This window comes from Pleurodeles waltl, chromosome 11 (genome assembly GCF_031143425.1).
Source record: "Pleurodeles waltl isolate 20211129_DDA chromosome 11, aPleWal1.hap1.20221129, whole genome shotgun sequence".
Taxonomy (NCBI): domain Eukaryota; kingdom Metazoa; phylum Chordata; class Amphibia; order Caudata; family Salamandridae; genus Pleurodeles; species Pleurodeles waltl.
This window is the reverse complement of record NC_090450.1, coordinates 877,044,019-877,067,763: the sequence shown is the minus strand read 5'-3', so window position 1 is coordinate 877,067,763 and position 23,745 is coordinate 877,044,019. Positions and strand designations below refer to the sequence as shown.

General features: G+C 48.7%; 1 protein-coding gene across 3 annotated transcripts in view; it reads left to right on the top strand.

Annotated features, from left to right (window-relative positions):
• LOC138266222 (aldehyde dehydrogenase family 3 member B1-like) overlaps positions 1-23,745 on the top strand; it is a 206,054-nt gene that overhangs the window by 71,538 nt on the left and 110,771 nt on the right. For all 3 annotated transcript variants that reach the window (XM_069214739.1, XM_069214737.1, XM_069214740.1), the window contains exon 4: positions 20,360-20,480. In XM_069214739.1, the coding sequence (XP_069070840.1) occupies positions 20,360-20,480 (121 nt within the window). The remainder of the gene's footprint in view (positions 1-20,359; positions 20,481-23,745) is intronic.

The window sequence follows — 23,745 nt, the reverse complement described above, 5'->3', positions numbered from 1 at the left end:
CCCTCACCCCCTCCCCATCACTCCAACTCCTCACTAATGTACTAATAACACAAACCACCCATCCCAACACCAAGCCCTGCATGACACAACTAAGCATGGACACCCATCACTAAAGCATGCTCACTGCACATACCCAGAACACCCCCCAACCATCATCACCCAACCCCCACAAAGGAATGCTTGCACTGGGGTACACGGTGAGCCACCAATTGCACACCATGACACACACACATGCAATAATCATGCCCTTATGCCCCTGCGGGATCACGAAGGACCGTCGCCACCCCGGAGGGTCCAGACAACTCCACTCCACCCACAGAGGAGGCCCACAGTGACAATAGCAGCTCTACCCTACTGGATCCTGATGACCAGCCCGGACCATCGTGGGCCTCGGGACAGTCTGTTCCCCTTGCACAGGCACAGCCCAACACTGACCTTCCACCCTCTGGTAACACCAGCACAGCACCCAACCAGCGGGCCCAAACCTCCGTACCCAGGACAGGTCAATCAGCGGTGTGTCCACCACTACAGGGAACCCAGGGTAACCCACCACCCCAACAACAACAGGGACCTGGGGGCAGTGGTAGTGGGCACACGGTCCAGGGGACGGAGGCACAGGAACACAGGGGAACTGGGAGGGCTGCTGTGCGACAGGGGGCGGACAGGCCAAGGGAACCCACTCTCCACGAGGCCCTATCCTCCATCATGGGAGCATACCACCACTCCCAGGAGACAACGGCGACGGTCCTGGTCAAGTTTCAGGAGACCAGCGCCTGCAGGAGGACCAGTATTTGGGGTTCAGGGAGGAGCTCAGGACCATCAGCTCTGCCTTGGGCACCATTGTAGGGGTGCTGAAGGACATACAGCAGACCTTGAGGGACACCATGGCACTCCAAGGGGCCCCTGACACTAGCCAGGACGATGAAATGCCCACCACCTCTGCCGGCGCTAGTGGACAGGACGCCCCGTCACAGGACCACAACACCAGCACCCCACCCCCTGCAGACGGACAACCACCACGCAAGCGGGCCCTGAGATCCAGGAACCGGACAGAGCAAGAATGCAAGACCCCGCCAGGAAATGAGACCACCCTGATTGTCCTCCCACTGTCCCACTTTGTTACCCTGTCCATACTTAAACTGCCCCAGCTCCACTTCCTATGCCCATATGGGCAGTGCACCTGTGAGACTATTAGACTGGACTCTGCCATGGACATTCCTCCACCATCACCCCTCACCATTTTACAACCCACCTCCATTTTTTAGCACTTCAATAAACACCCTTGAACCACAAAACAATGTTGAGTCAGTCTATGATTTGGTAATATGTATTATCAATGACCGTGTCAAAATGCGTTTCTACTTGTAAAGGCAACATACCTATGTCACACATCACAAGTCCTTGAAGGATGCATGCAGATGACACACGTTGGTAACCACACCTGTGAAACCGTAATGGAAAGGAACAACTCAGTTACCAAATAATGCCATGAAATTACACACAGGATAGAGGAAGACGTGTGACAGTGAATGTAATGGTAAAAAAGAAAATATTCTCACCTGTGTGTCACTGAAAATATTGCTGTATGACTCCCTGTTGTCGTTGTCTTCTTCCTCAGCTTCCTCCTCATCACTGTCCACAGGCTCCACAGCTGCCACAACACCGTCATCTGGACCATCCTCCTGCAGAAAAGGCACCTGGCGTCGAAATGCAAGATTGTGAAGCTTCGAGCAGGCGATGATGTTCTGGCACACCTTCTTCGGTGAGTAGAATAGGGAACCACCTGTCATGTGGAGGCACCTGAACCTGGCCTTCAGGAGGCCGAAGGTGCGTTCGATCACCCTCCTAGTCCGCCCATGGGCCTCATTGTACCGTTCCTCTGCCCTGGTCCTGGGATTCCTCACTGGGGTCAATAGCCAGGACAGGTTGGGGTAACCAGAGTCCCCTAATAGCCACACACAGTGCCTCTGGAGTTGACCCATCATATCAGGGATGCTGCTATTCCGCAGGATGTTGGCGTCATGCACTGAGCCAGGGAACATAGCATTAACCTAGGAGATGTACTGGTCTGCCAAACATCCCATCTGTACATTCATCGAATGATAACTCTTCCTGTTCCTGTACACCTGTTCACTCCTGTGGGGGGGGACCAGAGCTACATGGGTCCCATCAATAGCACCTATGATGTTGGGTATATGTCCAAGGGCATAGAAGTCACCTTTCACTGTAGCCAAATCTTTCACCTCAGGGAAAATGATGTATCTCCTTACGTGTTTCAGCAGGACAGACAATACTCTGGACAGCACGTTGGAAAACATAGGCTGGGACATCCCTGATGCCATGGCCACTGTTGTCTGAAAAGAGCCACTTGCAAGGAAATGGAGCACTGACAGCACCTGCACGTCAGGGGGGGATTCCAGTGGGATGGCAGATTGGTGACATCAGGTCTGGCTCCAACTGGGTACATAGTTCCTGGATTGTGGCACGGTCAAACCGGTAGGTAACGATTAAATGTCGCTCCTCCATTGTCAACAGGTCCACCAGCGGTCGGTACACCGGAGGATTCCGCCATCGTCCCAGCTGACGGCGCCTAGGAAGGACAACAGCGATGACCGAGTCAATTTTTATCAAGGTATGTACCCACAGTTACACAGAAGACGACACCAAACACAAAACCCTTCCTGTATGTGTGTTGAGTGTAGGCCTAGCTATGTGTGACGCAGAAGTAAATGAAGCCATGTGGGCCCCTGAAATGGCAGCTGCCTGACCTCTACACTGGGACAATGGAATTGTGGGGTAACTGCGTTGCCGTTGCACACCGTCGCGGTAGGCGGTCGTAGACCGCGGCGCAATGCTGCATTGGTTAACATCAGACCCTATGGGTCCCAGGAGCCAATGAACAAGTGCGCCGGCGGTGATGATACGCACCGCCGCGGACGTCACCGCCATTTTCTATCTGTTCAATCACTAGATACCTGATCTTCGACAGGAGAGGACCTACACTGCAAGTGCTGCTGTGACCTCGGTCTGGAAGCGACGATGGCTGCTGCGTCTGGGGAAAGGGCCCCTGCCTTCACTGCTCAGGAGTTGGAGAAACTAGTAGACGGGGTCCTCCCCAGTACATGCTACTCTACGGTCCTCCAGACCAACAGGTAAGTACACAGGGAGCACGTTGTATGGGCTAGGCCTGGGTGGAGAGGGCTGGTTGTAAGAGGGAAGGGGGCAGAGTTCAGGGAACATGAATGCATGTGGCACATGGCAAGGGTAGGGAGGGGGAACACTTACATCAACGGTGCAGTTGGTAATGGCTTCTCTTCTTCCCTTGTGCATGTCGTGTAGGTCAGCGCCCACCAGAAGGACATTTGGCGTGCCATCGCCAAGGAAGTCCGGACCCTGGGGGCCCACAAGAGACTGGGCACCCACTGCCGGAAAAGATGGGAGGACATTCGCCGCTGCAGCAAGAAGACCGGCAGAGGCTCAGCTGGGGATGGCCTCCCAACGTGGGAGGGGTGCCCGTCGCACCATGACCCACCCCTGATGTTCTGGATCCTGGCGGTGGTCTACCCTGAGTTGGATGGGCGCTTGAGGGCATCACAGCAGGCACAAGGGGGGTGAGTACAACCTCATTCTGCGGACTTTGCGCGCAGTGGAGGGGTCTGGGTGGGGGAGGAGGCCTGTGGGTGTACCTAGGCCAGGCAGAAATACGTAGACTAGGCCCCTCAGTAATGCAGGCCATGTGGCACTCTACCCCACCGCAGTAGAGTGCCAAGTACAGGTATAGATGCCCCTGTGGCATCCATATGTGCAGATGTCCACCATAGCCATGTAGGCCAGATCCCAGGAATTGCATCTGCAGAGGCCAGGAGCACGGCGTAGTGCAGGGGGCTGCTGTGTCTGTATTGTCCACCAACGGTAGCGGTATGCCATGCATTCAACCTGTCTTTCTTCTGTCTCCCCCCCACCCCCACCCTTTTTGTGCTTTCCCTGTTCTTTTGTGCATCAGCATCATCAGGCGGAGGTACAGTGGCACCGGAGCACGAGGTAGCTGCATCCCACATGGCCATGGAGGGCCACACCACGGACTCAGAATGCACCAGTGGGACGGAGGGCGAGGGGAGCTTCACGTCGGCCACCGGATCACCAACCAGCGACACGGACTCGTCCGCCGATGGGAGCTCCCTCGTGGTGGCGGCACCATCTGTGCGCCCCATTTCTACAGGTACAGCCACCACATCCCCTCCCAGCAGCCCCACAGCATTTGCCCCGTTCCCGCTCACCCAGGAGGGTGGGCATCACCTTTGCCCCAGGCACCTCAGGCCCTTCCCCTGTCACCCCTGCTGCCCTCAGTGAGGAGGCCATTGACCTCCTCAGGTCACTCACTGTTGGGCAGTCTACCATTGTGAATGCCATCCAGGGTGTAGAAAGAGAGTTGCAACACGGTAATGCATTCCTGGAGGGCATTTATTCTGGTCAGGCTGCCCTTCAGCGAACCCTGCAATCTCTGGCCTCAGCACTGATGGCAGCCATTGTCCCTGTGTCTAGCCTCCCCCCTCCAACCTCCTCCACCCAGACCCAATCCCCTGTACCCCAGCCCATCCCAAGCACACCTACAGACCAGCATGCACACACGTCAACACACAAGGGAAGCTCTGGCAAACATAGGCACCACACAACCCACAGGCACACACACAAGCATCACACACAAGCATCACACACAAGCATCACACACAAGCATCACACACAAGCATCACACACATGCAGACACACCAACACCCACTGCCTCCACTGTGTCCCCCTCCTCGTCTGCCTCCTCCCTCCCAGTGTCGTCTACACACTCACCTGAATGCACTACATCTACAGGCACCAGGAATCGCACCAGAACACCCAGCATCACAACCCGCTCACCTGCACTCACCACCTCCACTCCCATTTACAAGTCCCCTGTGTCCTCTCCCAGTGTGTCTGTGACGCCCCCACCCAAAGTACCCAAACGCGGGCACCCACACACCCAACATCCATCCACCTCACGACAGCCTCCAGTACCAGCACCTGCACCCAAAACACCTAAAGTGACACCACCTACAACCACCTCCTCTTCCTCCACTCCCAGACCCCCTCCAACTACCCATTCCAGTGTTCGTCAGAAACTGTCCCTCTGCAAAGTTGACCCAAAAAGCCTCCAGTGCCAGTGGTGCCTGTTCAAAGTGTGTGAAGTGCACCGGTCACCAGGGCAGGCAGTGTGACCCGAAGCCAAGGCACTGGCAGCCCATCCCCTGTAAAGGCTCTGAAATTGGAAAGTGGCCGATGGGACCCTGTGAAGACTCCTGGAGGCAAAACAACTGACAGGGGTTCCAGGGGGATTGCAGAGTCAGCTGTGACTCCTCCAAAGGTGGGGAAGGGCAGAGGAAGTCTGCACAGCCTGGTGTGAGCATCAGGGCGGAGAAGGGCAGCATCCTTCCCGGCGGTCGGGACGCCACCGCTAGCACTGTCGTGACTGGTCCAGAGACCACCACCAGAGTCATTGCCCAGGAAGGCCCAAGTATCGTCACTGGTCAGGAGACCACCGCCGGAGTCAGTACCCAGAAGGGCCCAAGTATCGTCACTGGTCAGGAGACCACCGCCGGAGTCATTGCCCAGGAGGGCCCAAGTACCGTCACTGGTCAGGAGACCACGCCGGAGTCATTGCCCAGGAGGGCCCAAGTACCGTCACTGGTCAGGAGACCACGCCTGAGTCATTGCCCAGGAGGGCCCAAGTATCGTCATTGGTCAGGAGACCACCGCCGGAGTCCGTGCCCAGGTGGGCCCCAGCTGCCACAGCCCTGCTGGGCAATGAGGGAACGTCATGCCACACACCAATGCCCAGTCCAGAGAACGTCATGCCACACACCAATGCCCAGTCCAGAGACCGCCATGGCAAAGCACTGCTGAACAGTCCAGAGACCGCCATGGCAAAGCACTGCTGAACAGTCCAGAGACCGCCATGGCAAAGCACTGCTGAACAGTCCAGAGACCGCCATGGCAAAGCACCACTGAACAGTCCAGAGACCGCCATGGCAAAGCACCGCTGAACAGGGCATGCACCGGGGAAGAATGAAAAGGCCGCCACATCACGCATCGTTATCCCATGTGTAGCTGGGACAGTGATGGGACAGGAACTGTCACAGGGAGACTAATCCAGTCTGGGCACCAGTCCACCTCCTGAACCAGTGGAGGCTGTTATCTACTTGCGAAACTGTGGCTTTGCACTCCACAGGATGGTCCAGTGGGCAACCCACCCACTGTAGAGACTTGAGAAACTGTGGCTTTGCACTCCCCAGGATGGTCCAGTGGGCAAGCCACCCACTGTAGAGACTTGAGAGACTGTGGCTTTGCACTCCCCAGGATAAAGCAGTGGGCAAGCCACCCACTGTAGAGACTTGTGAGACTGTGGCTTTGCACTCCCCAGGCTAAAGCAGTGGGCAAGCCACCCACTGTATAGACTTGTGAGACTGTGGCTTTGCACTCCCCAGGATGGTACAGTGGGCAAGCCACCCACTGTAGTGACTTGTGAGACTGTGGCTTTGCACTCCCCAGGATACATCAATGGGCATGGAGCCCTGTCGTGGATCTGGCTTTGCACTCATCCGGCTGAGGTGCCCCCCTTCCCTCCCCCCCCCCCTGAGGTGCCTGTTGTATTTCTATCTGATGCCCCGGCATTGTTCTCTCCGTTTGTGGACAGGTATCTTTTGTGGGCCTCGCCCATGCATTTTTGGACTAGTGGTGCACGGACATTGATATGTGCATATCTGCACTACTTCTCCTAATGTATATACTTTTGACTGATTTTATAATATATCTGTATATTTTTGAGACATGTATATTGATACATTACAATGTTTGAACTGATTTTGTCTTTGCATTCTTCCGGGGGGGTTGTGGGTTGTTACTGAGATATTTGTGAATGCATTGGTGTGTGTGTTGTAATATGCGAGGGTGGGGGTGTTGCGTGTGTGTCCCCCTAACTTTTGCCTCCCCCTCCCCTATGTCGTAGGTGCAGTACTCACCATTGTCTTCGCCGGCGTTGCTCTTCGTAGATGAGTAGGAATACAAGGGCCGGTAGGATTTGTAATTCCGGCTCCATGGAGTCCTCCTTCCTCGTGGGATGTGTTCAGGTGAGCGTTTTCCCATTGCAGAAACTGTTTCCGCCGTGTTTTTATCCACGGTGAAACGCCCCGGAAAAGGTGGCGGATTGGCGGGTTGTGATACTATGGGCAGTACATTGTCTTCCGGCTGTCTGTTGGTGGTGACCGCCGCACTGCTTGTCTGTACCGCCGTGGGGGGCGGTCTGTTAAAGTGGCTGTCTTCGTTGGCGGTTTCCGCCAGGGTCCTAATTCCCTTTTTTCGGCCGCCGGCCTGTTTGCGGTATTACCGCACCTTTAACATTGTCCGCAAGGGTTGTAATGACCACCAATATGTCCAAACAACACTTAGACCTGTTACAACTAGAAGTCCAAGCATTGTTACAAAAACAAGCAATAGAACTAGTACCCAACCGTCAAAAAGGAACAGGTGTCTACTCCCTGTATTTCCTAATTCCAAAGAAAACGCTGAGACCCATATTAGACCGCAGAACACTGAATCTTTACATCAAATCAGATCACTTTCACATGGTAACACTTCAAGACGTGATTCCCTTGCTCAAAAAACAGGATTACATGTCAACATTAGATCTCAAGAATGCTTATTTCCACATACCCATACACCCTTCCCCCAGGAAATACTTACGGTTTTTTAATCCAAGGTGTGCATTACCAATTCACAGTGTTACCATTCGGGATAACAACAGCCCCAAGTGTATTCACAAAATGCCTTGAAGTAGTAGCCGCTCACATCAGGAGACAGCACATGCACGTATTCCCCTACTTGGACGATTGGTTAATAAAAACCAGCACTCAGCAACAGTGTCTTCTACACACACAATACATCATAGAAACCCTACACAAACTAGGGTTCTCTCTAAACTACCAAAAATCTAATCTACAACCGTGCCAAATACAACAATTTTTGGGAGCAACAATCGACACACAAAAGGCGATTGCCACTCCAAGTCCACAAAGAATACAAGCCTTCCAAAATATAATATAAAACATGTACCCAAACCAGCACTATCAAGTGAGGTTTGTAATGAAACTTCTAGGCATAGTGTCTTCATGCATAGCCATTGTCCCAAATGCAAGACTACACATGCGGCCCTTACAGCAGTGCCTAGCAACACAATGGACACAAGCACAGGGTCAACTTCAAGATCTAGTGTTGATAGACCGCCAGACACACTTCTCGCTTCAATGGGGGAATCCTATAAATTTAAACCAAGGGCGGCCATTCCAAGACCCAGTGCCTCAATAAGTGATCACAACAGATGCTTCCATGATGGGGTGGGGAGCACACATCAACCAGCACAGTATACAGGGACAATGGGACGTTCACAAAAAACAACTGCATATAAATCATTTAGAACTGTTAGCAGTGTTTCTAGCATTGAAAGCATTTCAACCACTAATAGCCCACAAACACATTCTTGTCAAAACAGACAACATGACAACAATGTATTACCTAAACAAACAAGGAGGGACACACTCATCACAACTGTGTCTCTTAGCACAAAAGATTTGGCATTGGGCAATTCACAATCACATTCGCCTAATAGCACAGTACATCCCAGGGATTCAAAACCAGTTGGCCGACACTCTCAGTCGAGATCACCAACAAACACACAAATGGGAAATTCATCCCCAGATACTACAAACTTACTTTCTACGCTGAGGAACACCAGAAATAGACCTATTCGCAACAAAATAAAATGCAAAATGCCAAGACTTCGCGTCCAGGTAGCCACACCCTCCGTCCAAGGGCAATGCGTTATGGATGAGTTGGTCAGGGATATTTGCTTACGCTTTTCCCCCTCTCCCACTCCTTCCTTATCTGGTAAACAAATTGAGTCAAAACAAACTCAAACTAATACTAATAACACCAACCTGGGCTCGCCAACCGTGGTACACAACACTACTGGACCTGTCAGTAGTACCTCATATCAAACTACCAAACAGACCAGATCTGTTAACCCAACACAAACAACAGATCAGACACCCGAATCTAGCATCGCTCAATCTAGCAATCTGGCTCCTGAAGTCTTAGAATTTGGACATTTAGACCTTACACAAGAATGTATGGAGGTCATTAAACAAGCTAGAAAACCTACTACAAGACATTGTTACGCAAACAAATGGAAAAGATTTGTTTATTACTGCCATAATAATCAAATTCAACCACTACATGCTTCCGCAAAAAACATTGTAAGCTACTTATTACAGTTACAAAAATCTAAACTAGCATTTTCTTCTATTAAAATTTCACAGCAATATCTGCCTATCTGCAAATATCACATTCAACATCACTTTTTAGAATCCCAGTCATCAAAGCATTTATGGAGGGATTAAAAAGAATCATACCCCCGAGAACACCACCAGTCCCCTAGTGGAACCTCAATATTGTGTTAACACGACTCATGGGACCACCATTTGAACCCATGCACTCTTGTGAGATGCAATACTTAACTTGGAAAGTAGCCTTCTTATAGCTATCACATCACTTAGAAGAGTGAGTGAAATACAAGCATTTACTATACAAGAACCCTTTATACAAATACATAAACATAAAGTGGTTCTCCGTACAAATCCCAAATTCTTACCAAAAGTTATATCACCGTTCCACCTAAACCAAACAGTGGAACTCTCAGTCTTTTTTCCACAACCAGACTCTGTAGCCGAAAGAGCCTTACATATGTTAGACATTAAAAGAGCACTAATGTATTACATTGATAGAATAAAACAGTTTCGCAAAACAAAACAATTGTTTGTAGCCTTCCAAAAACCTCATGCAGGAAATCCAATATCCAAACAAGGCATTGCCAGATGGATAGTGAATTGTATTCAGACCTGCTATATCAAAGCAAAAAGAGATCTACCTATTACACCAAAGGCGCACTCCACTAGGAAAAAAGGCGCCACAATGGCTTTTCTAGGGAATATACCTATGACTGAAATCTGTAAGGCAGCCACATGGTCTACGCCTCATACATTCACAAAACATTACTGTGTAGATGTGTTAACACAACAAGCCACAGTAGGACTATGTATTACGAACATTATTTCAAACAACTTCAACTCCTACAGGCTAAGCCACCGCTTTTTGGGGAGATTACTGCTTACTAGTCTATGCACAGCATGTGTATCTGCAGCTACACTTGCCATCGAACGGAAAATGTCACTTACCCAGTGTACATCTGTTCGTGGCATGAGACGCTGCAGATTCACATGCGCCCTCCTTTCTCCCCGGAAGCCTGTAGCCGTTATAAGTTGAATGAAACTTGTAAACTTGTAAATATATACTATTTTTTATACAAATTATGTACATACATACTTACTCCATTGCATGGGCACCTTTACTATATACACAACTCCTACCTCACCCTCTGCGGGGAAAACAATCTAAGATGGAGTCGATACCCATGCGCAATGGAGCCGAAAGGGAGGAGTCCCTCGGTCTCGTGACTCGAAAATACTTCTTAGAAGAAAAACAACTTGTAACACTCCGAGCCCAACACTAGATGGCAGGATAATGCACAGCATGTGAATCTGCAGCGTTTCATGCCACGAACAGATGTACACTGGGTAAGTGACATTTTCCATATATATATATATATATATATATATATATAATCAGTAAATAGCACATGAACAACAAGTATTGACAATACTTAGTGAAAATAGTGAGGGCCCTATGGGAGGGCCAAACCATGTATGAAGAAAGTGGAATGTGAGATACAGTCCCCCACCCAAGGGTGTGGAGTTGTTATAGGGGAACTAGGAACCCCAAGAGTTGAGTACCAGAGTGACCCGCCAGCAACCAGGAGAGCAAAGGTAAGTACCTTGTTTTCGCAAGGACTAACAGGAGGACTTAGAAAAAGGATTGTACGAGAACAGGACCAGACGAGAAGAAACCAAAGGTGGATTCCGGTAGAAATGGACAGAGTCCAGTCCATGATGGAGTGTCCATAGGGGGCAGGAGCCACTACTTACCCATCTGTGGATTCAGAACCAGGTTGATGAGGAAAGAAGGCCAGCTGTGGAGCCCAGGAGCTGAAGATGAGTTCTTGGAGCAGTGCAGATGGTGTCCCACGGCGGTTGTCGGGTCGCAGATGGTCAGTGGTGCAGAAGAACCACCAACACACCTTGGCAAATGAAACAGGAGCAAAAGAAGAATTGCAAGGCTGAAGAGGACCAAAGAGGCCCAGGGGACTCGACCCAGGAAGGGGAGTCCGAGGTGACCCTCAGCAGTCGCGACAGCCAACCGAAGCAATTGCAGCCCTCACAAGCAACCCATTGCAGCAGGCACAGTAGGTCGCAATGAGGCCCAGTCAGCCCACCTGGAGAGGAGTCCCACGTCGCAGGAACAGCAGAGAGGAGACTGTGATTTGCAGGAAGAAGTGTTGGGGTCCGGGGCTACTTGGAGTCTGAAGATCCCTTGGAGCAAGAGCAAACAAGCCTTGGTAACTACAAGAGTCACAGTGCACAGGGGTAACATCCTGCAAGGAGAGGCAGGGGCTTACCATCAGCCAAGTTTGAAAACTGGCAGAGAGGACCAAGGGGACCACTCCAGACCACCACCTGTGATGCAGGATTGCCACGTAGGCTCTCGTTATTCTAATAAGACTACTGGATTTGGGTGGAGAATCACTTGTGCTGTGGGGGACTGATCTAACCCACTACAGGTGACACCTATCGGCCTATTCCAGGGTTTGCTCCGGCTAACTAGCAGTGCCTCATCTCTACCCAAGCGCAGGGATGATTGGGCAGCTGAGCGCATGACACAATTGACTCCTCATGGAAATCGTGGTTACTCAGATTGCATCTGTTTCTCTCGGTTAGTCTTACTTATACAAGGACAATCAGAGGCAGTATATGTTTCAATAAGGTTTTAATGAAGCAACTGCATCTTAGATAATAAAGCATGTAGTGCAATAACCAGTACGATAAACCATAACAGGATTAAAATTGTGACAAGGAGAATAAAGCATTAAAATAACGCTAGCATATTGCCACTAGAATCATTAACATATTTCCTACCTAGACTATATTAGAGCACAGCACGTTAAGCTCTAGTTTCTGCCCTTCAGGTTCCCCTTGGAAGGCATCATCCCTCATACATGGGCAAGAGGCCTGTAGTCTACATATGCAGCTATAGCGAAGCAGTCCGCATACAGTTGTGGTCATCTGGCTGAAATCTCCCTCTAATGTGTATGGGACAGAAGAGTTTATAATAAAACAGCTGATGTTTCTAAGAAAATGTCCATACGTAAGGATGTGTATGTTTCTATGAACACTAAAGATATAACCTTACCATGTTTACCGGCACCCTATCTTACTGCAGCCTTGAGAAAAGCACAGAGTGAAAGAAATGTCTTGTTTAAGAACGCAGTGCTGACCTAGGCAAAGAACAGCTAGATACAGAGAAATAAAACAAGACTACAAATGTGGCTATTGTTAAAATAATAAAGCTTAATAAAATATATCTAGGTTAAAGTGCACAGCAGCAGGACTAGTATGCTAAAATAACGTGCATGGAGCTGTAACTAAAATGGCTGCACAATACCCTCCCCTTGTCTGTTGAAGGTGGTTTAAAACCTAGGTATATGTAAAAGCTACTAAAAGTCAACCTAAGATATATATGTAAAAAATTTCAATAATGACAAGTTAAAAGGACACATGAGCACAGCTGCAGGCCTAGTTTGCTAAAATAACGTGTATGAAGCTATAACTAAAATGGCCTCACAACAGGATCCATGCAGTTCTGGAGGAGAGCAGATCCACACAGCCGGTCGCCGTTGCAGTTTGTGCCTGCAGATGCAGGGGAGAGTCTCCTTCACTCCAAGGGAGATTCTTTCTTACTTCTTGGTGCAGACTGAATTCTCGCCCACCTCAGTGGATGCACATCCAGGGAAATGTTGCAGTTTCTGGAAGGAGCTGGAGAAACTGTGTTGTAAAGCGGAGTCATCACTGAAATTGCAGTTTGTCGGTTCCTGAAGAGTCCAGTTGCGGTTCAAGTGGCCAGAAGATGAAGTAAACAATCCAGAGGAGTCCTTGTGAAATATTGCACGTCGAATCTGGAGACCCGTCCTCGAGGTAGTCCCTAAATAGCCCTAAAAGGGGGTTTGGTCACCTAGTAAGGTGACCACCTATCACGAGGTGGCTGTGATGTCACCTGCCTGACTTAGCCACTCAGATGCTTCCATGGGCTTCTGCACATCTTGATTTCAAGATGGCAGAATCAAGTGGCCACCTTGAGGAGCTCTGGGCACCACCCCTGGGGTGGTGATGGACAGGGGAGTGGTGACTCCCCTTTCCTTTGTTCAGTTTCACACCAAAGCAGGGACCTGGGATCCCTGGACTGATGCAAAACGGTTTATGCAAGGAGGGCACTAAATGTGCCCTTCAAAGCCTACCAGTGGCTTGGGGACACTACCCCTCCCAAGAAATGTAACACCTATTTCCAAGAGAGAGGGTGTTACCTCCCTCTCCTATAGGAAAACCTCTGTTCTGCCTTCCTCTGCCTGAGCTGGTAAAGCAACAGGAGGGCAGAAACCTGTGTGAGTTGTGGCAGCAGCTTGGACTGTTCAGAAAACCCGAGCAATACTCTGGGTTCTCTAAGGAGCCCTTAGAATGCATGGAATCATACAGCCAATACTGGCTGGCAGCAGTATTGGGGTATGAGTCTGACATGTTTGGTACCAAAAATGCCCAGGTTCGGAGTTACCATTATGTAGCTGGGCATAGGTAGTGACCTATGTCCTGCACATGGGTAAAATGGCTTCCCGCACTTAACAAGTCCAGTGTAATGGAACTGGAGTTCGGAGGGGCTCCTCTGCACATGCATCGGCGGTGCCCTCATACACAGGATCAGGCATTCTGCCTTCTGGGCTTGGAGGGCCTAACATAGGGGTGACTTACAGTGACCTGTGGTGAAAGGGTGCATGCATCTTTTCATGCTTGCTGCAATGGTAGGCCTGCAGACACATTTTGCATGGGTTCCCATGAGTACCACAATACATGCTGCAGCCCATGGGGAACCACTGGTGCCCCAGTGCCCTGTGTATCTAAGTACCATATACTAGGGACTTATATTGGGGCACAAGTATGCCAATTGTGGGTTGTGCAAAGTCATAGTCAACCAAATTTAGAGGGAGAGAGCACAGTCACTGGGGTCCTGGTTAGCAGGATTCCAGTGAAAACAGTCCAAGCATACTGATAGCAGGCAAAAAGTGGGGGGTAACCATGCTAAAAAAGAGGGTACTTACCTACAGTTCCAAAATCCATATGACAATTTTAGCAAATAGCCTCAGACTGCACAGTCTAGCTTGGCCCGCCCCTTGGAGAACAACTAGCACATTTAGGCACGTGAAAATCGGCACAAATTAAAAACACTAAGTGCTAAGGATGCCAGCCTTGAGATTAAGCCGTGTGGCCAGCAATGTAATGGGTGTCAGTGCAATGAAATCAGAGTGCCTGTGTTCAGGTCAGTTTCAGGAAATAGTAGTAAGCAGCAATACTGTATGATTTACATAATAAGTAATCCTTCTGCATTTGTCATAAACATTCATAATAAAAAGATTAGTCATAAGGTTTTTTACTTAACTTGTTCTAGTGCACTAATCAGGGCTGTGGTCTTTATCTGTGGCTTTACACTATAACCAACTCAGGCCTATGGCATTATACCTCAGCTTTCCCACAAGGCAACTATCTGTATGCAGTCAAAATTAAAAATGCATACAAAATTGTAGTTGACATAATAATATACAACCCTCCTTAAAATGGCATATCTGCTAGAGACTTCTAGTTGTAGATTCCTTACCTTAGAATTTCCCCCAGGCGTTGGACTGGATCCGGTGACTTTTCTTTGAACAGTACCTCTGCACGCCTTCATTTGGCATCGGTTGACTCTGCATGTGCTGTTGGCATTGTGGTCGCATTGATGATGATGTGGTTGTATATAGGTGCCACCCCAGCGTGCTAACTTCAGTTCTTTTCTTTTAGCACCAGTCTACACACAGATCGGGAGAAACATCTACCCCTAGTCATTATTTGGCTAACTATGACACTTTTGTTGACTATTTATTTTTTGACGAGTTTTGGATGCATCGAGGAATGGTCCAAAAGACCGGTTTTATAACCTGCCACACTCCTGTCACTGAATGATGTCTGAGACTGATCCGCATCTTGTCTGTCTCTGGTGTCTGGAGCGCGACCATGACCTGAAGTCATGCTCCGAGTGTCGGGCTTTGAGGGAGCAGTCCCTAAAGCTCATGGCAGCTGGGCGCATGACTCCGCATTGCACCAGCTCTCGTTCGAGAGGAAGTTCCACTCAGAGACATCACATTCCTCCTCATCCCATTCCAAGTCCTTGGGATGCTTGGGTTGCTTGGGTCACAAGAAGTCATCGAAGAAGGACAAACGTTCTTCAACTTCACTCCGTCACTAGGATGATGCGACACTGGAAGAGCATCAACGCTCTAGTCCTCCATCATTGGAGCCTGCACCTGGGTCAGACTTTCCAGGAGCCGAGCCACCCCTGCCCAGTTGAAAGAATTCTGTGAGGCTGTGTGCCTCATCTTTGGGCAGACCAACCTGCCCTCGGCACCTTCGAGGCCAGGAGGATCAGAGAGAGCCCCTTCGGGCTTCCCATTGGTGGCTTTGACTCAGGAGAGGACCTCCGGACACGTTCTTGGATCCGCACCAACGCGTTGTGTGAACAAAACCTTCCACGGCATTGGCACAGATGTCAATGCTCTTGACATCAATTGGACCCACAATTGACATCGATCTTGTACTCATCCCCGATGAGCCAGAACTGCGTCATTGATTCCGTTTTCCATGGGCTCTACTGGGCCCATGGCAGATCGTGACTGTTATTCCTATAGGTATGGATATGGGGAGTGTGTAGAGGGGTCGTTGGACTCTTTAGAATACCATCTTGACCATGACATGGACTGGGTTCAGGATTTGGGCAACGTTAGTGGACTAGATACCTCTCTTGATGCTGGCATGCTTTCTCCCCATACCGTGGCTATGGAGGAGGTAGCTTCTTACTCCATGGTGGTAAGAAGATCCCCTGAGGTCCTGGACCCTGAGCTTCCTTCTGTGGCAGTCAGGACTAACCTCCTGACCGAGGTGCTTCAGCCTGGGGCATCCACTACTGAACCCCTCCTGCCCTTAAATGAAGCCCTTGCGGACGTCCTACTGGGTACCTGATCCAGACCCCGCACAGGGGCTCCTGTGAATAGGACGGTCGCCTGCCGGCATCGGCCTGCGCTGACTGACCCAAAATTCCTGACCTAACATCCTACGCCAACGCAACATTGTTTCCAGGCCTCCTCTTCTTCCGATGCATTCCCTTCCGCTCCCCCAGATAGGGAATCAAAAAGACTGGATAGCTTTGAGAAGAAACTGTTCTCTTTCCCCAATCTGGTGTTGCGGTCAATGAACACCCCATGCTTTTTTGGGCTGATACTCCAATATGCTTGGTGATACGGTCGCACAGGTGCTGCCTTGAGTCCTGGAGGAGTCCCGGGCAGTTCTTTTCCAAGCTGTTACTGATGGGAGAGAACCAGCTAAGTTTATGATTTGTTGAGCTGGATACGACCGACTCACTAGGTAGATCAGATGCATCGATGGTCGCTTTGCAGCGCCACTCCTGGTTGAGGACATCAGGCTTTTCTGGGGATTTCCAGCAATCTCTAATAGACATGCCCTTTGATGGCACCAATCTCTTTGAAGACAAAGTGGACTCTGCTCTAGCGCTTTTAAGGACATCCGAACTACAGCTCAGTCCTTTGGTCTCGTAGCTGCTCCTCACCCCCCCACAGTCCGTGGCCATGGAAGGGGCACCAAGCAGCGCTCACCCTCCACTGCCTCCAACCCTTCCTAGTCCGTTGGAACATCCTGGACCAGTTTGCGGCAGGATCCGCCATCACCTGCCCCACTGGGAATCCATCACCATAGACATGTGGTGTAGGAAGCTGGCCTGGTGTGTGGTGGGTACCTATGGTACTTACACGCCCTTGGAGTTAAGGAGTCAGTCCCCTGCAAGCGCAGGTACCTATGACAAGCGACGACCGGCTGCGTGGATCCCCTCTCCTGCTGAGCTGCATGGATCCTGCAACACAGGTGGTGGTCCGTGGTAGTCCTCTTGGTCCTCTCTGCCTGCTATCCAACTTTGGTGGAGGTAAGCCTTTTCCTTCCCACGCAGGACAGTTCTTGCAGCTTCTAAGGCTTGTTTGCATCTCCTCCAAGGTATCTTTAGGAGACATGTAGCTCCAGCACTCAATCCTGCAAAGCCCAGCCTCCTTCATGGTTCCGCGGTGTGGGGTCCTCTTTTGTAGGGCTGCATGGGCCTCTTCTGTGACTCCTGTGTCCCCGTCCTGTGGGTGCTGTCTCTCTGCTCCTGTGGACTCTGTGACACTGAGGGTCCCCTGTGACTCCCCTTCGTGGGTTGAGTCCACCTGGGCCTTGCTCGTCCCCAGAAGCACCTCTTTTCCACTAACAGTGAGTTTGACTTTGCCAAGGCTTGTTGGCGAAAATCCTGCACCGACACCCATCTGTAATCTTCCTTCCAGCGTGGGACATCATCTGCATCCATCTGGAACTCTTCTCCAGCTCCTGGGCCTCATTGCTGACCTGTTCTTCAGAACCATCAACCAACTCCTGCATCCATAGCTGAGTGGGTAGTATCTCCTACTCGACTCCACTTTGACTCTTGAACTTGGTCCCCTCTCTCCACAGGTTTTCTTTCTTCAGGAATCCACCGCTGGTTTTCTTGCAGTCTTCTCTGGGTGTCTTCTTTTTCTTCTTTTCCTCCTTTTGGGTGGTTTGGGTAAAATCCAGTGTTTTACTCCTGCATTCCTGGTCCCTGGGGTGGCACTGTGTTACTTACCTTTGTGGTTCTCTAGTACTCCCAGCTCCACTCTACATATTTTACTTACCTAGGTGGGGGTACCTTGTTCGCATTCCATTTTTTAAATATATGGTTTGTGCTCGCCTTAGTGCAAACAGTAATAACCAATAGTGACCCTGTTTTCTAACCTTTCCTATGCCTATTTCTGATTACTAAGGGTGGGTCACCTGTCTAGTATTTTGTGGTGATTTGTGCCAAAAATAAACTACCTTTATATTTTTACAACTGAGTGTTTTCTTTCATGTGTGTAACTGCTGTGTGACTAGTGTATTACATGAGCTTTGCATGTCTCCTAGAGAAGCCTTGGCTGCTCATCCACAGCTACCTCCAGATCGCCTGGCTTCTAGACACTGCCTACACTTCACTAAGAGGGGATACCTGGACCAGGTATAAGGTTTAAGTACCATAGGTACCCACCACACACCAGGCCAGCTTCCTACAGTACCAAACATTTCCAGGTGGATGATAACTCCTTACCGTCAAGTCATGAAAAGAAACTGATGTCTGCGTGCCGGGGTGGAACCTATATACAACCGCAACATCATCACGGTGACAACGATGCAGGTGGAGTTAACCGACACCACCTGATGGTGCTCAGGGGTACTACTTGAAGAAAATTGTCTGGATCCAGTCTAAGTCCTGGGGGAAATTCTAAGGTAAGATATCTGTAACTAGAATATGTCCCTTCCAGATACATTGTTACAGATGGTAAGTAACTTGTTCAACAAACATTTTCAAAGTGCAGCTGTTTAAACCCAAGAGTTTGTCAACATGGTTGCCAGCAATAAAACTCTTTCCTATAATTGTAATCTGCAAGATTCCCTGTAACAAAATACCTTTTTGCAGACTTTAACACAGTGTAATTACAATCTGCCTTAAAGGCCTACTGGCTTTAGCATGCGTTTTTTTTTTTTTTTTTTTAATTTTGTATAAAGAGGTCAGGATTACTGTCTTTTTTCATACCGTTTATAACAGATCAGACTTACAGCCTTGATCAATGACTTGTCACCATAACAAACGCAGCCCTGTTGTATTGCTGATAAACGTTCCCGCAATGCAAAAAGTGCAATACAACTCCCTTTTTCAGGGGTTAACACAGTCTGCCAAATCAAAATTAGTAGTCTAGAGAATCCACATTTGGGAGCTTCCAAAGCCCTCTCTTGGTATTGCTTCTTAAAGCTATTTTTCTTTTGATCACATAAGCTCTGGTGACAGCTGCACTGTTATATCAGACTTTAAAAGGTCTGAAAAAATAGCTTTAGAGTCAACACCTGACCTGGGTTGTTGACTCTATGAATGAGAATCATTGGACAGCAGCTTACACCCCTGTATGACCTGCCTTGTACTGCATCCAACTGAGGAAGTATCATTAGTATCCCAACCACCTCTAGTAAACTTCTGATGCACAGAGTACCACACCCAGAGTGTCATCGAGCACAATGTATTGTGTATGCACAAGAAGTGACCACATAACAGGTTTAGTGTTACACAAAACCTAAATCCTATTTCAACAGTGTTCTGCATAAAAGGGTTTACATTAACTGTATAAGACGTCTTATAGTACCTTTCTCAAGATTACTTCAGATGTTTCAACACAAAATGTTACAAGCTCAGTAGTATGATTTACATGAACAAAATGTGGGACTACAAAATCCAAATTACCCCCAACACATTTTAAGATAATCATTTTTAGAAGTGATTAATAAAGGGCCATGTACTGGTCTACCTTTGCATCCTCACCAATGGCTCCCCTCCTCCTTTTCCTACCCCGTTTTATTATAAGGGTATTGAAATCATCTGAGGCGACAGAACAGTTGAGAAGATGTAACTGGGTTTAAGATTCTGTTCAAAGCGGTAAATAACATTTTATAAAATGTTACCACATGAAGCATATAACACTATTGAGCTAGTTTGCTACAGTAAAAGTAAAACTATAGTGAGGCATTTAAATAATTCATGTTATTTATTCTGCAGGTTCCAAAATGCTTGTTACAATTTTATCATCTATTCTAATCATAAAGTATAAGTGATAAAAAGTAGAAAATTCAGTTATCAGATTTGATGTACTCTTTGTGTAACCTGTGTTTCATTTCAGAAGCAACATTTATATCTTTGTGTTTGCCTTTATGTATTTCTTGATAATGGTATTATTTTTCTTAACATAGGCTAAATTTGTATTTGTTTTTAATTACAACTTTATTTTTTATTAATCACATTTCATTCATCATGTTGTGTTTCAGTATGGTTTAGCATATTGTACTACTCTTGTAAATGTTTAGTATGAGTAACTTAATATTTTCTGTATCCCTAATAGACCTCTCTTCTGGATATTGGGTTTGTGCAGTCCGAACCAGTTGGTGTTGTACTCATTATTAGTAGCTGGACTTTCCCCATTCAGCAGAGTCTTGTCCCATTGATTGGTGCTATTGCAGCAGGTAAGGCATTAAGTGGGGGTCATATAAATTGAAATCACAACCATTCTTGTTTTTTGGACATGTTGTTCCATTGTTTAGAGTATGGACTTTTTTCTTTAAAGCCGGTCACATGGACTGAGCCACTTCCACATTTAATTGAGCATTGAGTTATAAAAGAGGACATCGTTCACACTAAGCTAGTTTAGAGTGATCTCTTTTTCTACTCTTTGCAAAAAGGGTTCGTAATAACTGGTATCCTACCTAGAAAACATTTTAAATGCATGACGTTTGAAAATAAATGCTTGTGGCATGTGTAGCTGTAAATACACATGCTGTGAGTACTCCTGCCATCTAGTTTTGGGCTCGGATGTGCCCATCTTTCTTTTCTTTGAAAAAGTCTTTCAAGTCACAAGGTAAAGTGATTCGCCCTTTAGCTGGCAATTAGGCCTGAGCAGGGTTTACGGAGTTCCACTCTGTGGACCTCCGCGAAGTTGATAAAAAAACTCTATGAAATTCCACGGAGGTGGAGTTCGGTGACCCACAGATTCCTGAATGCGCCTGATCTCAGAAGTGATAAGCAGGGTTAGGCCTGGTTAGCCAGGCCCGACCCTGCTTAGTGCTTCCGAGATTGGGCGCATTCAGGAAAAGGCCATAGGCAGTGAAAGCTGCCATTTCAGGCCTCTCGTGCACTGAACATAGGACAGGCCGGTGCACAAGAGGCCTAAAATGGCAGCTTTCACTGCGTACAGCCCTAGCCTGAATTCAGGTCAGGGCCGTAGGCCGCAAAAGCTGCTGTTTCAGTCCTTGTTTGTGCACCAGTGTGCAGAAACAAGGAAAAAGAAAAGAGATGAGGACTTACTTGAGTCCTCCACAGGGTCCTCTTCTTTTCCTCATCTTCTGCAGTGGCCTGGCTCTCTGCCCCCTGTTCCCAGGCTGCTGGCAGAGGGAGGCCTGGCCCTGGATCCGTTGTCGGTGAGCACTGCAGCTTAATTATGGGCTACACAGCGCAAACTCAAGACTGTCTGCTTTGCTTGCTCTGTGTAGCCCATAACTGGCTGCAGTGCACTCCCAGGTGAACTCCGCTCCTCTGGCAGGGCTAGCAAAGTTTTTGGATGAATTACGCACTCTGCTTATAGTGCCAAAAACTCAGTTCGCACCACGAGCGGAACTCCCCACACACCCCTACTGGAAATGCGCCTGGGCATCGCCTCCATGGTTAAATTGTTTTCTTCTGCCGTTTGGGTTGGATGTCCTGTGCCGGGGCTCTGAGAAGATGCCCCTGTGGCAATCTTCGTCAGGGCCTTTTAAGTTCTCTGCTCCAAGTAGCCCTTGAACAATCCTTTGGTGCACCTACATTTCTTCTCACCATCATGGCATACTCCTTTGGTTTCACATTGATGGTGTTTCCGACACCCGCACGGGGTCTCACCCTCTGACTGACCCTGTTCTGTGAGTTAACAGTATAATGGAAAAAACACCTTTTGATACTGTCCACAGTGCCATTCGAGGTACTCGTGAACAGACTAGGATGCCATCTGCAATATTTGTCCCTGGACAACAACAAGGCATCCTGCAAGACCACTTGAAATCGTCAAGACGGTCGACTTGCACGCTGTGCCATGGAACAACAGTGTAACCAGGATTCCCCTGACATCTTTGGGGAAGAAGTAGAGGGGAAGAAACCGGGGAAAGACTTTGATGCTGGACAGGATACAGCCTTCAGCCCAGAACTCGATCCCTATTGGACTCCTAAAACCCAGATCCACAGCTGATCACGATTCAATGCCCGAAGACACCCAGAGTGAGTACCACTCACCGTTGCTCCAGAAGCCGGGCTTCGAACTCACATTCGGGGTCACAACCTTCAAGGCCACCACTGTCTTTCAGCCATGGCTGGCATGAGCTAAGGCTTTGGAGCTGACTCTGACACCAAGCCAGCCACACAAATTCTGGACTACCTTGATGCTGACAGCAACCCCCATTGCTGCCCTCTAGTTGATTGCCGCCGGCACCGAAGGACTGCTCTGAGCCAAAACATGAATCAATGCTGGAAGTGAGTTAAAAGCCAAAACAGACTTCAGCGCCCAGTCTCCTGTCCACAGCAGACTCCTGCAGCTTGGAACTTCCCATCATACTGTGCCCTAAGGAGGAACTGGACTCTCTGCAACAATTGTTGTTTGTCCGCCCTCACAATGTTCAAGATTATAGCCAAGTCTTCGCCACAAGTGCAGCATATTCTCTCACATGAAAGCTCCAGTGGAGCAGCAATTGGAATTGGAGCTTCCACCGTCTCCCAAGCAGAAAGAGACCTGATAGGGGCACCAGTCTAATGCCCTCAAAACCTGCTTCTCTTGCTCTTCCGCCTCCCCCTCCTCCACCACCATTGCCACGGCAACCTCATCCTTGTCCAACACCACAGGCACCTGCTTCGCCACAGGGGTCTACCCATTCATCATATGGTGAGGGAAACTGTAGGAAAGTGCCCCTTTTGCCATGGTTAATCTCCCCACACACATTTGTCTGCTATTGATGCTGACTTGACTGAGAGTGTGAATCCAAGTGCCCTCAGCCTTCATAGGAGCCCACGTTAAATTTCCCATCTCTATGATCTCTGCACCTTGCCGGACCTGTGTTGCTGGTTTTGGGTGTTTGAAGTTAACTTGAACCCGCATCTGTGGACTTCCTAACCCCCGGAGACTGGAGCTTGTAAGTCTTGCACTTACCTCGAAACTGTGCTAACCTTTCTTCCCTCCTGAACTGTCTTTGAAAATTGCACAGTGTCGACTTTTGAAACAGATTATTGCTATTTGTTTGAAAACTGTATAACTTAACAAAGTGGTATTGATACATATGTCTGATACTTACTTGCAAATGTACTTACCTGCAACTTGAATTTTGTGGTTCTAGAAATTAAGTAACAAAATATATTTTCGCTATATAAAAACCATTGCCCTGGAGTTAGTCATTGAGTGTGTGCTTCCTTTATTGCCTGTGTGTATACATCAGATACTTGCACTACCCTCTGATAAGCCTAACTGCTCGACCCCAAACAGTGCCAGGGAACGGATTCCCTGGCACTGATAGTGCCTAACGCCATGGTTTTCATGACGGTACAGAAACCATGGCGGAAGTCTGGGTTGTAATCCCGAGGGTGGAAATGTGCTCCGGCCGTTACCACCCTGGCGGTTGGTGTGTTAAAGTGGCGGTTATGAATGGTGGTAACTGCCATGGTCCCAATCCCTTTTGTTTGTTTTTTTACCGCCGGCCTGTTGGCGGTATTACCACC